General features: G+C 43.1%; 2 protein-coding genes across 3 annotated transcripts; one reads left to right on the forward strand and one right to left on the reverse strand.

Moving 5' to 3' along the window:
• Window positions 1-201: 201 nt before the first annotated feature.
• Window positions 202-6998, forward strand: cetn2 (centrin, EF-hand protein, 2). Of its 2 annotated transcripts, none has more exons than XM_084041562.1 (5): window positions 202-285; window positions 3697-3861; window positions 3985-4113; window positions 4821-4958; window positions 6005-6998. In XM_084041562.1, the coding sequence occupies exons 1-5, from the start codon at window positions 265-267 to the stop codon at window positions 6092-6094; spliced, it is 543 nt and encodes a 180-aa protein (XP_083897688.1). In that variant the 5' UTR covers window positions 202-264; the 3' UTR covers window positions 6095-6998. The 2 variants fall into 2 exon arrangements, with proteins under 2 accessions (XP_083897688.1, XP_083897689.1); XM_084041563.1 differs by lacking the exon at window positions 202-285 and adding an exon at window positions 2273-2512.
• Window positions 6999-7484: 486 nt separating this feature from the next.
• Window positions 7485-14039, reverse strand: LOC311065429 (uncharacterized protein). The gene is made up of 6 exons (XM_084085781.1): window positions 13904-14039; window positions 12890-13131; window positions 11725-11826; window positions 9950-10210; window positions 8637-9046; window positions 7485-8462 (listed from the first exon to the last, which is right to left on the reverse strand). The coding sequence occupies exons 2-5, from the start codon at window positions 13103-13105 to the stop codon at window positions 8684-8686; spliced, it is 942 nt and encodes a 313-aa protein (XP_083941907.1). The 5' UTR covers window positions 13106-13131; window positions 13904-14039; the 3' UTR covers window positions 7485-8462; window positions 8637-8683.
• Between the last annotated feature and the right edge of the window lie 84 nt (window positions 14040-14123).

The following is a 14123-nucleotide window of genomic DNA, read 5'->3' on the forward strand; positions in this document are numbered from 1 at the left end:
GCAGGGTATCAGCTGAGTGCAGGACGTTCTACCATTGGACGAGCTGCAGCCCGCCCACTTGGGCGCAGCCAATCGTGAGAGGCATACGTCATGGAACGCCACCAGTCGGACCAATCGGAGGTGTCACGCTCGCCATTCCCCCACCCCCTTACTGTGTTGTAACCACGCCCCTAGTGTTGTTGCGGGATTGAAAATCCCATACACCCGAAGGACGGTGCGTCCGTCGCACTCACTGTGATTGGCTGCCTGGTTGTCAGGGCAACAATGGTTTTCGTTGAGATGAATGTAAATATTATTTATACTATCTTATTCTTGTTTTTAAATACATACATTTATATTTTATAACTGTCTACCTACGTAAAATTAGAGTTTATAAATTAATCATGGGCTCTTCTCAGTATTTGAATGCCATGGAGGTAGCTGTAGACCATCGTAGACGTATTTATGATTCTGACGTTTTCAATCTACGAGAGCTGTAGGGTTCACCCCTCATGGAGACATGGACTCCCTGCACTATACCCCGTAGACACTCCAAACGTGTACAAATTGAAAATAAAGGTGCTTACCCCCAAGTCCCAAATGTTAAATGTCTCTACGCGGTAGTAGTTTAATGTAATAATCCATATTTTTCAATAAAGAAGTGTTTTAATGCCGTCTGTGGCCAAACGCCATTTTTTCACCCTCGTTTACTTCCTCTTTACATTTAGTGTAATTCCGGGCTTCACCGGATGCGCCCCTTCACTACCGCCCATTGGGAACTTCCGACAGAATCGGCCACAGACGGCATTAAAACACTTCTTTATTGAAAGATATGGATTATTATATTAAACTACTACCACGTAGAGACAGTTAACATTTGGGGCTTGAGGTTAAGCACCTTTATTTACAATTTTTACATGTTTGGAGTGTCTACGGGGTATAGTGCAGAACGTCCCTGTGTCCATGGGGCGTGAACCCTACAACTCTCATAGATTGAAAACGTCAGAATCATAAATACGTCTACGAGGGTTGTATACTACAGCTACCATGGAGGTGAGGGGGTGCTTGCCAAAAAGAAGAAGAAAGAAGATCTATAAACTGACAACGCGTCCCATCGCGACACGTTGATAGTTCATAGATCTGTTCTTTTTTTAACCTCGTCACCAGGGTTGCCAGATCTGCTTATTATAATTTCCCCGCAATATTGTATTTTCAAATAGCCGATCTATGCGACGCGTTGTGAGCTTGTAGATCTGCTATTTTCAAATAGCTAATGTATATGTTAAAGTGCTCATGTGGTGGCCCATAGTCGCTTCTTTTGGGCTGGTTTTCCTAAACCTGGTTGCTTGCTTGTTTCTCTCACATAATCTGGCAACACTGCTCATCACCAGTACATCGGGAAAGCCTGGTGGTTTTGTGGTTTACATTTACTGTTCACTACTCATATCCGGTTTAAAGCCCGCTTTCTATATCCGGTCATTTCCACGACAACACATGCACGCAAACAAGACCGTTTCCGTATCCTCTCTGGACCGGATCTGCAAACCAAACCACACAGAGTGAATGTTCTTCAAAACACTCTGTGATCCCGTGACTTCACACCACCAATCACTTTTGTGCCCGTTTTCTTGTGGCTTTGATTTGCTCCGCCTCGTGTACCTGTATGTGGAAGCATATGTGACTAATTTGAATTGAAAATGCATATTTGAAAATTAAACTGAAATATATATCCTTTTTCATGTTCATGGTATCATTATCAAGGCATTTTCTTCCTTTTTGGCCCGTACATCTACATTAACGTTCAAATGTAAAGTATAAAGTGCTTACCCCATGGGCACGGATGTTAAAATTATGTACGGACCCTCAGAAATACCCGTATCTTCCGTATTGTTCAATAAAAAGCATTTTAATCCGATTGGTGGCCATTTTCTCTTCGTATTTTCGACAAATGCTTTCGCAACCCTATTGGGTGGGAGGTGTATTGCACTGTAGTACATTATAACTTTATGAGAAAATGGCCACCAATCCGATTAAAATGCTCTTTATTGAAAATACAGAATATACGGCTACCTTTGAGAACCCGTACATCATTTTAACATCCGTGGCCATGGGGTAAGCACTTTATATTTTAAATTTGAACTTTTATGTAGATGTACGGACCAAAAAGGGAAGGTGTGCAAACACTAGTTTGCAGTTCCATCCGTGACTATCATGTATCAGGTCTATGCCCGGGCGTCAAGGATTCTCAAAGCGAACGCACCTCCAGCACCACAGCTCATAGCGGCGGGTAGGCGGGTGCGTGGATTTGATCAATAAGAAGAACCTGTCCCAGTTTGCTATGAGCTGCAAAACGTTTAATTTCGTGGCATTTGTAAAGGCGTCGCTGGAGAGCCAGTTTTAAGAGGTTCCAGGGAAGAAAAGAAAAAGACATTATTTTGTTGATCTGTATATTTACGCGTTCAACCGATGAAAAAGGGAGAAACCGTTTCATCAATATCATCATCTCCCTTTACATCTAGCTACGTAAATAATGGTGAGTGAAATTGTTTATGATCACTTGAATGACAGGTTTAATAGGCCTGCTTTCTTTAGGGCCAGGTGCATATAAGCATGTTATTACGCCTATACAGACAGATCGCTGTATAATAACCAGTTGGCTGTGGTAAACAGAAACACTAGTACAGACAAGGTAAATGTCTTATTCCATGGCTGCAGCCTCTCTTACTCATCCCATCTGCTCAGATCACGTGGCTCATGTCATCTCATCTGTTCTCTTTCACCAGTGCAGCTGTGGTGCACACATCCCTTCTATTAACAAGTAAAGTGCTTGCTTACTTATGTAAAAGTAGCAATACCACTGTGTAGAAATACTACTAAGTAAAAGTCTTGTATTCTAGAATGTACTTGAGTAAAAGTACAGATATATTGGCATCAAAATGTATTACAGCACCAAAAGTAAAAGTACAATAAGATATATATTTTAAAAAAAGGGGGCACGTGGCGCAGTCGGTAGCGCTGTCGCCTCACAGCTAGCAGGTCCTGGGTTCGATTCCCGCCGGGGACGCTGTGGGCGCTGGGGGCGTGTCTTCTCCTCCGCGTCATCAGCGCCCATACCCTTGGTGGGGTTGGCGAAAGGGCCTACTCTGTGTGGAGTTTGCATGTTCTCCCCGTGTCTCCTAGTGTAGTTAATACCCTCACAAAAACATGTAGTAATCCTGGTCACTATACTGCCTCCCCCTGGTCAGCCGGGGCGCCTGATGGAGGGGAAGGGAACTGGTTGGAATAACGTGTTCCTTCCACGCGCTACGTCCAACCAGGGAAACTCCCCCGTCGGGTGACAAGAAGGTCAGTTGGCTCTCATGCATTGAAGGAGGCATGAGCTCGGCCCTGGCCTCCCTAGGCTGGTGGGGGGAGTGTAGTGCCCAGGATCACTTAGCAAATTGGCACCGGGTGAAAAAAGGGGTTACAAAATCGAGCGATAAAAAAAGAAGAAAAAAAAAGATATCTAAAAAAAATGATCAACCACCACTGCGTAGTGCGGTAGTGCGGCACCGAGTGCCGCGCTACGAGCTTGTAGATCTGCTATTTTTGAAAAATCGTGAAAAAATATTTTTTATATGTTTTTCAAAAAACTGTTAGGATTTAGATTTTTTTTTACGAATCGCCTCAGGTCTTAATCCACCACTGCTATTTCACTTGTTCTTCTGTGCTCTCTAGGCGACCATTGCAAAGAGGCCGTCCTTGCAGGGCCCAGTACCGCCTCCTAGGAAGAAGACCAGCCCCAAACCAGAGCTGACAGAGGAGCTGAAGCAGGAGATCAGGGAGGCCTTTGAGCTGTTTGACACCGACGGCTCCGGACACATCGACGTTAAGGAGCTCAAGGTAAAAGAAACCCACACTCTAGGTCACAATCTGCTGTTAGATGGAGGCCGGATGGATCTACAGGTATTCCTGCAGACCAGATCAATCTGTGTCGGTCTAATGTACATGTCTGGTGCTGTACAGGTTGCAATGCGAGCCCTGGGGTTCGAACCAAAGAAAGAAGAGATCAAGAAAATGATCAGTGAAGTGGATAAGGACGGGACAGGAAAGATCTCATTCGCTGACTTCCTTACTGTCATGACACAGAAGATGGTAGGTGTACATTAATGGATGGTTGTTCTTTCTTTGAATCCTTTATCCTTTTATTTAACCAGGGTAAATCACCTTGAGATTTTTTATCTCTTTTTCAAGTGAGTCAATCTCGGAACCCATCTGCAAAAAAATAAATAAATATATATATATATATATATATATATATATATATATATATATTCCCTGTGTAGAGACCGGATGTCGGCCCGTCGGATGTCGGCTCCTTCAGCCCTCCTCTTCCGGTGGTGCTCCTTTGTTTTCATTCCTAATAACAACAACTCTACACGTTGTAATGGGAGTTGCCGACAGATTCAGCAGCGGAGCTCTGAATCTGTCTTGAGAGAGTACATCCCAGTATAACCACAGTACTACAATGTTACATCCCAGTCCAACCGTAGTACTACTCAGTCTGCTACATCCCACTCGCGCTGGGCAAGACCTAGCTGGTTGAGTGTTTAAACGGAAGTACCGGGAACCTTTCGGCCACAACCTTTAGGCGACCGCTGTCACATTACCTGTAACCATAACAGTCACAGACATACACTGATGTCTGAGCTGACGAGAATAACTTTAATAATCTGAACAGTGGTTGCGGAGTCATCACATTCCCTTTCGGCAGTGCTTGCTATTTTTCGCAACGTTAACAGCAGGTGAATGTGAATCTGCTGAACGTGAATGAATGTAAAAAGTGTGCTCTCTCAATTCAGGCTGAGAAGGACTCCAAAGAGGAGATCCTGAAAGCGTTCCGCCTGTTCGACGACGACGAGACTGGGAAGATCTCCTTCAGGAACCTGAAGAGAGTCGCCAAGGAGCTGGGAGAGAACCTCACAGACGAGGAGCTGCAGGTACAAATGAACGCACACACGTTTAAAATCAGTGCTTGCTGCCCGGGTTGTAAACAGGCTAGGAGTGTGTTGTTGACCCGTCCTGGCGGAGACCTGCGCCCGGAGGAGCACACTTTTCTAGCTTGGTATAATTTATCTCCTCGGCTATTATAGTCACATGGTTACAGGTTCTATTCTATAAATTTAAGTGAAAAGTGCGTACAAACACACAACGTGTATCAATTTGGAGTCCTTGACATGAAAATGCTTGAGAACCACTGCTCTAAGTCAGTGGTTCTCAAACCCAGGAAAAGTACCCCTTTCCCTGATTTCTGAATACGGACTACAACATTTTACTTAAAGAACAACAAGAGAAAACCACAGCTAGCACATGATGCTATGAATGAAGGACAACCCACCTTTTGAAGAATTAAACATTGCAAATAAGAAATGGAGTGAAAGAGTTGCAAATAGTGCTTCCTGAGCAGATATATGTTAATGGTGGCCATAGCATTTCACTAAGTCCTGTTTTGATCAATATGTTTTGGTCAATATGTTCAAATAACGTGCAAATAAGTATTGCTTTCTATCCAACAACAGTTGTGCTAGTCAAGTTTTTGATTTAATTTGGTTTAATACTTTACAGCTCAGCAGATTCAGACAAAGTTTGTCAATGTTTTATCATAAACATAAAAGTAAAATAAATTCTTCCATTTAACCCTTTCTCTCACATACCCCCAAACACTGGTCTAAATAAAGCTAAAATTGTCAAATCTTCTCTGTCGGGTGGAAACCTCATATGTCCAAAACTGTTACTTTTCAGGATTCAATTACAAAAATTGCAAAAGTAGCAGATCTACAAGATCGAAACGCCTCGCTTCGTGACGCATTTTGAGTTTGTGGATTTGCTACTTTTGATGGTTTTTGTGATGCTGTAGTTTGATGAAGTAGGGCAGTAACTTACAAAAGGTTAGAATATGGAGAGACGGAAACAAAATACACATTTTTGCTGGCTGCCTGCTCCTCTCAGTTGCCTCACAACACCTGTTTATTCTGTCCATTCACAGGAAATGATCGAGGAAGCAGACAGAGACGGAGACGGGGAAGTGAGTCAGCAGGAGTTTCTGCGCATTATGAAGAAGACCAGTTTGTACTGAGACACAGTGTGATGTGAGGGTCAGCTTCTGCAGGTCCTATACCACTGAACCACATGAGCCCTAATGCCCCCATTCTGGGACGAACGTCCTGCGAAAATGGCCGATCTATTGTAGATCGGCTATTTTCGCTGTGCTACACTGGCGTACGTCGTGTATTTTATTAAGCATATTACTAAGTATATCAGACTATTTTGGAGAATTTTCCAACCCAAACATGCCCAAAATAGGGGCACCAGGGTTAAATCATTATCTTTCCTTATCAGTCGTTTCTCAGTTCAAAGCACTGCTGTCAATCATCACAGTGAAAGGAAGGAAGTAGTTGACGGACGACTTGGATCTGGTCAAATGCCAAATAATTCTTCTCATTTGTGTATTAATGTATTACAGAAACGCAGCAGTGTGAAGCAGTCTCACCTTCACACTGCAATGCAAGGTAGCTGTTTACTTGTATTTTAGTAATGCTGCATATCTAAAAAAGAAAAAATACATTCCATATTTGGAAAAAGTGAGTATTCTCGTGCCCTTTGTTGTCAAGTTGTACATTTATTTAAGACAGTGCCTGCCTGAATATGGTAACAATTTACACTACAATAATAACAATGTTTTGCTTTATGCTGGTGTCGAATTGAGCTTATCTCTGTGCCATATTGTAAAGGCTAAATTATACACCTTTGCATGACTCTTCTGTCCAGAAACTCTTGTGGATAGGGTCATACAATGAAGTATAAATTATCCTTTGGTGTTCCATCTGTAATGTTAAAAGGGTTTATGTTTACAGCTCCACTGTTGTGCATTTTGTCTGCAAGATATTGCATCATTTTTAAAAAGGATGACATTTAAAAGGTTGCTGCTGTTAGCTAAATTGTGGTGTTGCTAGCCTGCTAGATATCCTCATAAGTGTGTGTGTGTGTGTGTGTGTGTGTGTGTGTGTGTGTGTGTGTGTGTGTGTGTGACCTCAGTGCTGCTCTTGTGTTTGTGCCTGATTCTCTTCAAGGATTGATCCTTGAGCGTCACAATCAGAGAGGCTGACAAATGTCTCTGACCTGTTTGTATTGGATATTTGTACCTTCTTTGTGTATCTACAGTAGCATGTTTTCTCCACACTATTCTTCAATGTTTTGTACAAAACGTGGTAACTGCACGTGCAGATATACCGTATTAGTACATATATTATACATGAATATTTAAAGTACAATTAAATAATCAAACAAATAAGCAGTTTTGTGTGTGTCATTGTGATCATCTTTATTATTATGTAAGAATCTCATATAACCCTGAAGCTACATTATCAGTTACTAGAGGCTCGGGGGGCTACGCCCCCCTCGACCCCAGCCGCGCACGGGGCCCAGCGCGGGCGCGTGTATATTGGGGTACCCAAATCGTCGGATTAAAATGTGCAAAAGTAAAAAAATAAATAAAAAAAAATTAGAAGAAATTATATTTTTTATGTTCCTGGGGGTCCGCGGACCCCCTGCTGGTCCGCGGACCCCCTGTGGAGTGTCGGGACGCGCGGGGACCCCCATGGAAGATGACGGACCCCTTCGGTGGTGTTTTTTTTTTCATGAAGGTGGTTGCTTGTTTCTGGCGCTTGTTTTTAGAAAACCTGGCATGCCAACCTGGCATCCCAATGGCGGCGGCGTGTTGTTTTGCCTCGGTGGTGCGCACGGTAAACGGTGCGAAGCTGTTTCCCCTTCCGTTTTGTCCGAAATGTGGTGAGTATAATTAAATATGTTGCGACGTGGAAACTGTGTCGTGAGCAATGAGAGGTGCCCTACGCCACCCGTAAATTCAGCGCGTCCGCCGTGGCTACTGTGTTGGCGAGATGTGGTGTGTCGGCGTTGTGTTTACTCGATTACAGAGCTGTGGCTATAGCGTCAGCGGCACGCGGAAGTGACTTGCCGATTATATAAGTAGATATCAGACATTATTTGCTCAGTGGCTGAAATTGATTTTGTGCCATCACATTGACTCAGCTACATAAACCTTGAAAAACATTGAACATGTGCAGACAGACAGACAGACTGCTCCCACACACAAAGACAGTATTGTCATTCTTAAAGCAATAAAGGTATGTATTCCAGCTGTCTGGGGGGATGCAAGCATGGGCTTTGCATTCCGAAGGCAAGGCACAGTATATAATAACAGCCCCATAAATACAAATCCCTGCGTCGTATATCAACATTGGTTCTCAAAGTGGGGTCGGTAGAAATAGAATAGTAGTGATAGGCTCTATGCACAGCAGCCATATTATCACTTCCTTCACAGGTGTTACCAATGATACTAATGAAGGCGTTCCATTTAGTCTAGCACAGTGGTTTCCACGACCCCCATAACTCTGAGAGTGTACAAATGGTTCCATTTGTACACTCTCAGAGTTACACACCTGTAAGGGGCCATTTGGAAGTCCATGAGGGTCCCTGGACCCCAACTGTAGACCCACTGGCGTAACAGAGTGTTTCCAGTGAGCCAACATGCACAATATCAGCACCCTGACTCTGTTTGACCAGAATGGAACAGAGCCTTCATTAGTATCATTGGTAACACCTGTGAATGTCTTCATAATATGGCTGCTGTGAATAGAGCCTATATCTAGCTCCTGTTGTGTACGGCACGGTTCCTCTTCATGCAGCTGGCTGTCTGTAATATCCTCTGCTGCAGCTCTCGTGAGCGGTACCCGTACACCAGTGGGATGAGCGATATTCCCAGGTTGTAGGCGACGACGGCCACGATGTCCAGGGCGTCGCAGTGCATGTAGCGGGGGATCAGGTAGCTCTCCATGACCAGAGGGACCGAGTAGAAGACCATCTGAGTGGCCTGGAGAGTCAGAGTGACCCCTGCCCGCTTGGTCCGGAGCGAGCCTCCGCCGGCGCCGCTCCTGGTGTCCCAAAACACCATGAAGAAACAGCCCAGGATGGTCAGGTAACAGGTGGGGAGTAACACTCCGGTTCCCACCTGGCCAGTGGTGGAAGAAGTACACTCAGATTATTTACATAACGTTGCTGTCGGGCAGAAACTTCTCATCTCCATATTTTAACTTTTTGTGTTTTTTCGTAAATGGATGCCCTACTTGATCATACTAGAGCGTCACACAAAAGCATCAAAAGTTGCTAATTTTGTCGTTTTTGAATTTGAATCCTGAAAAGTTACAGTTTTGGACATTCCGCCCGACAGACGAATACCACTATAAAAATACTAAAAGTCCTGTATTGTATACATTTTACTTGGGTAAAAGTACATATTGGCATCAGAATATACTTACAATACCAAAAGTAAAAGCACAAATTGTTTTCAAACTTTTAGAAACCTTTAAAAAGAATTGCTGATCTATAAGCTCATAAACGCATCACGATGCGATGCATTGTGAGCTTGTAGATCCGCTATTTTCGAACAGCCGAAGTAAGACATAGGGCTTAAGTGGTTAACGTATGCTTTCTAACAATAATCTAAATCTGCAAAGTAATGGTGACTCAAAATTGCAATTAAAAGCCTCACTATTTTTTAATGAATAAAATGTAATTTTGTCCAATCTGTATGGTAGATAGAGTATGTTAACTTATACAATTGGGGTGGTTGCATTTTGTCTCCCTGCTCTTCTATTGAGACATTTACATCGTGTCAAAGGTCATGTCTCACCTAGACACAGGATCTGACACAAATGTTTACCTGATGGTCAAGATTCAATTTATCCCCCGAGCAAGCAGGCCGGCTCTATTAGCTCAATGGTAAAAAAAAAAATCTGCACTTGCGCAGGAAACCGGGTTCAAATCCGGGGTAGAAGAGGAAAGTTACATAGTGCTGCTTTAAGTACAGTACTGTAGTAAATGCACTTAGTTACTTTCCACCACACTTGCCCACCTGACAGAAAAGGAGCAGGGGGGAGGCGGGCGTCAGGCAGGGTGCGAGGATGAGCGTGCGGCAGCGAGGAAGGTTGGTGTGGACGTGGAGCGCGTTCAGGCCCAAGCACAGCGCCAGGCTGCCGATCAGAGCGGACAAGGTCCAGACCACCGCCAGTACCGCTCCCTTCCACCGGGTGCACGGGAGGAGCTCGTAGCGCAGTGGACACTTGATGGCCATGCAGCGATCCACAGCCAGCAGCGTGCTCAACAGGAGCTCTATCTATAGACCAAGAAATACATATACACTGTATTAAAGGCCTGGCTCCAGCCCCTGAATGAATGCTAGCCTGGCCTAGGTCTGGTGACGCTGTCGAGAGGCGGGGTTTTCTCGGTTGAAAATCTAACCGGCCCAATGGGGGATGGGGATGATCCAGTATGAACCAATAGGCTCTATTCACAGCAGCCATATTATGAAGACATTCGCAGGTGTTACCAATGATACTAATGAAGGTTCTGTTCCATTCTGGTCAAACAGAGTCGGGGTGCTGATATTGTGCATGTTGGCTCACTGGAAACACTCCAGTTACACCAGTGGGTCTACAGTTGGGGTCCAGGGACCCTCATGGGCTTCCAAATGGCCCCTTACAGGTGTGTAACTCTGAGAGTGTACAAATGGAACCAAATGGACCCGTAATGGTCCATTTGGTTCCATTTGTACACTCTCAGAGTTGTGGGGGTCGTGGAAACCACTGTGCTACACTAAATGGAACAGAGCCTTCATTAGTATCATTGGTAACACCTGTGAAGGAAGTGATAATATGGCTGCTGTGCATAGAGCCAAAGAGTCCCACTTTGGCCACGCCCCCATCTCAGAAAACGACTGCACTGAGAGGGCTTTCAGACTGAATGATGGAGTGAAACGAAATGAAAATGTCAGGCTTTTAAAGACCTAATGAATCAGTGTTCATAATGAGGACATTCTTAACTAAAACAAAATTAAAGTTAAATAATAATAATAATAATAATAAACTTCATTTATATAGCACCTTTCATGACATAAATGCAGCGCAAAGTGCTTTACAGAACAAAACAAAGATAAAATGTATAAAATACACAATAAAACAGTGGCAAAAACAATACATAACAGGCAGTGAGGCAGTGAGCAAAACGGTAAAGACATGAATAACAACACAGAGATTTAGAAGAGAAGTGAAGAAATATGTCTTGAGCTGTGCTTTAAAACTGTCCACAGAGGGTGCCTGTCTTATGTGTAATGGGAGTTTATTCCAAGCCGTCGGACCGTAGAAGCAGAATGCTGCTTCACCGTGTTTTTTATGACATTTCAGGCACTTCAAGTAGGCCTGCACTAGAAGACCTGAGGGGACGGTTTGGAACGTATTTAGGGAGGAGGTCATAGAGGTAGGAGGGTGCCAGACCATTGAGAGCTTTATAAACAAGTAGAAGAATTTTAAAATCAGTCCTAAAAACAACCGGGAGCCAATGTAGTGATGCTAAAACTGGAGTAAATGTTAAACGTCACTTTTAAGTTAGATGTTCTGAAATAGAAACGTTAATGTTTTTCCGTTCGAATAGAAAATATTGCACTTTTTGACAAAATATCGGTCAAAACATCGGTAATCGGTGGTCTATTACTCTCCAAAATATGAATTGGCATCAGACCCAAACCTGGCATCGATAGGGCTGTAAAATTGATTGTAATGAGACATATTATAATTACATGTGATATCATGTTATATAAGATTTTGCAAAGGATTTTGCATCATTTTAACAAACCAGGTTGAGGGTTCCTGAAGCAGCAGAGAAGACGATACACTGGACTACAGGAAGACCCTGCTGGGACAACAGAAGCACAGACTCCACTGTCCACACCAACAGCTGAAAGAACCAGAGAAGAAACAACACAACCAGGTGCTCACAGAGGAACAAGTAGCCTAGTTAAAAGTATCAGAGGTGCTCCTGGATCAAACGGGAATCGGGATAAAACATGAAATAACACAATAAAGGCCTTTTCCTCCTTTTATTATTGAGTGCCCGGTTCCTCTGTTTTTTCACAGCTGAAGAAAATGTATTGGGAGATGTGTCATCAAAAGAAAATTCTAAATAAAAAATCAATGTAATAATATAAAGAAACTATGTGTTATCATTCCAGATCATAATCTTAATGACATTTTGTATACTCTAATGATGATTTCTAATCATTGTGTGATGTGTTATATGGTGGCAGCCATAATAGTTATGATGCGGGAATGCACGCGTGTGTGTGTGTGTGTGTGTGTGTGTGTGTGTGTGTGTGTGTGTGTGTGTGTGTGTGTGTGTGTGTGTGTGTGTGCGCGTGCGTGCGTGCGCGAGTACCATAGACTGTAAAAAAGAATGGACAAAGCCACTCCCCTGCTTTCTACAGAACGAAAATGAAGCCGATAGTTCAGGAACATGCATTCCTCCATCGTTAATATATACAGTTGGCCACGTCCGGAACTCAAACGCTATTGGTTGAGACCAGACACGTGACCAGCGAACCGGAAAACACCCCCAAAAATGCTATTGGTTGGGTAGCTTGTCAATCAAGAGCGGGGGCGGGGAATGAATGCTATTGGTTGTGTAGGTTGTCAATCAAATCATCCCGCCCCTTCTGGAGCATAGCCTGCTTTATTGTCAATTTTAGAATAAATGGGACCATAATTTAGCAAAACGCATATCATGATGATTGAAAGGAGACTTTAAACTAGCGACTGGAAGCATATAGAATTTATGACAATTTTTATTACGGTAAGAAAATCTAGTCTAAAGTTTGTCAAAAACCCATTCACTTGCGCTAAAATAAATTCTTTCTGACACTTCAGGTCGGCGCAGGGTAAAACAGCGCCACTCTGGCCATTCATAAGCTTCCGTGTTGGCCTCATCGTAAATATCCAAGCCTTGCCCCTTGGCGAGTACTTACCTGGAGGTCGTCGCAGCAGAGGAGGTGCGTGAGCAGGAGAAATCGTGTGTGTGTGAGGAGCGATGGGGACTGGGTGACGGCCATCAGCAGAGGGATGCTGAGCATGGTGTTGAGGCTGAAGCTCACGCAGTGGCTGACCACTTTGATCAGGTAGAAGACGTTGGAATCAATCTGGGTCTGGGACAGGAGGTCTGACACATTGCAGGGGCTCTCCATCACATCCAGCTGCTCCCCTCACCTGACTTCATAACACAACGATGATCATGCATTACAGTGGGATTCTAAGTCACCATAAGTGGTCATTGGGTGCTTTAACCCATTAAGACCTGAGGCGATTCTTAAAAATGCTTTCTAAATCCTAACATTTTTTTGAAAAAAAATTTTTAAAAAATGTTTCACGATTTTAAAAAAATAGCAGATTTACAAGCTCATAGCGCGGCACTCGGTGCCGCGCTATGAGCTTGTATATCTGCTATTTTTCAATAGCCAAAGAAATCTAAAGTGACACAGATGCGTTCCAGGTCTTTAAGTAAAGTAATGACATTCCTGAAGGGTTGGCATAAACGTTTTGTTTGGTCTCTTGATTTAAACCACTTAAAGTGACTTATAATCACACTATAATGAATTATAGCAGTGGTTATAATGATTTATTATAAATATTAGAATGTATTGCAACGATGAGAATTATAATACACTATGATCCTGGACAAAATAAAAAGTGATTGTCCAGCAATTATGAATTGACATGTATACTTTACCTAGTAAGTGATTATAAATAGCTTTTTAATGTATTATGATTACATTGTGAGTACTTATGAATGCTTATAACGATAATTATACAGTGTTATAAGCAGATTACAATACATTTACACTACCTTACAATGCATTATAGACATGGGATGCATAGCAAGTGTTACAGAATGATCAAAACAAGTCTCCTTGGTGTGCTTTCTTAAAATCAAATAGTTTCCTTATTTCAAAAGTCAGCCAGATTAACAGTAGTGGAGTACTCACCATCAGATGTGTATCACAGTTGTGAAGCCTTCTTGATCATCCAATACCCTGGCAAATATTCAACTCATATCCCTCTCGTCCAGAAAGCCGATTTCTACTGAAGCTTTGTGTCCACAAGCTGAACCAGGAAGACCTGTGTGGCTTTTGAAGCACATCGTTGTGGTCAGTGGTGAGTCAACAGCAAGCATGGTGTTATCAGGGATTGCATTTGTGTATGAGC

The sequence above is a fragment of the Gymnoscopelus microlampas genome (assembly GCF_963454915.1).
Source record: "Gymnoscopelus microlampas genome assembly, chromosome: 18".
Classification (NCBI taxonomy): domain Eukaryota; kingdom Metazoa; phylum Chordata; class Actinopteri; order Myctophiformes; family Myctophidae; genus Gymnoscopelus; species Gymnoscopelus microlampas.

What these genes read in the sequence shown, in the direction of transcription:
- cetn2 (XM_084041562.1), top strand. Translation starts at nt 265, where the DNA reads ATGGTTTTCGTTGAGATGAAT. An exon ending in TGGTTTTCGTTGAGATGAAT is followed by an intron (nt 286 to 3,696) that starts GTAAATATTATT and finishes TGTGCTCTCTAG; the next exon opens with GCGACCATTGCAAAGAGGCC. An exon ending in TCGACGTTAAGGAGCTCAAG is followed by an intron (nt 3,862 to 3,984) that starts GTAAAAGAAACC and finishes GGTGCTGTACAG; the next exon opens with GTTGCAATGCGAGCCCTGGG.
- LOC311065429 (XM_084085781.1), bottom strand. Translation starts at nt 13,105, where the DNA reads ATGGAGAGCCCCTGCAATGTGTCAGACCTCCTGTCCCAGACCCAGATT. An exon ending in TCTGCTGCGACGACCTCCAG is followed by an intron (nt 11,827 to 12,889) that starts GTAAGTACTCGC and finishes TGGTTCTTTCAG; the next exon opens with CTGTTGGTGTGGACAGTGGA. An exon ending in CTTCAGGAACCCTCAACCTG is followed by an intron (nt 10,211 to 11,724) that starts GTTTGTTAAAAT and finishes CTTGGTCTATAG; the next exon opens with ATAGAGCTCCTGTTGAGCAC.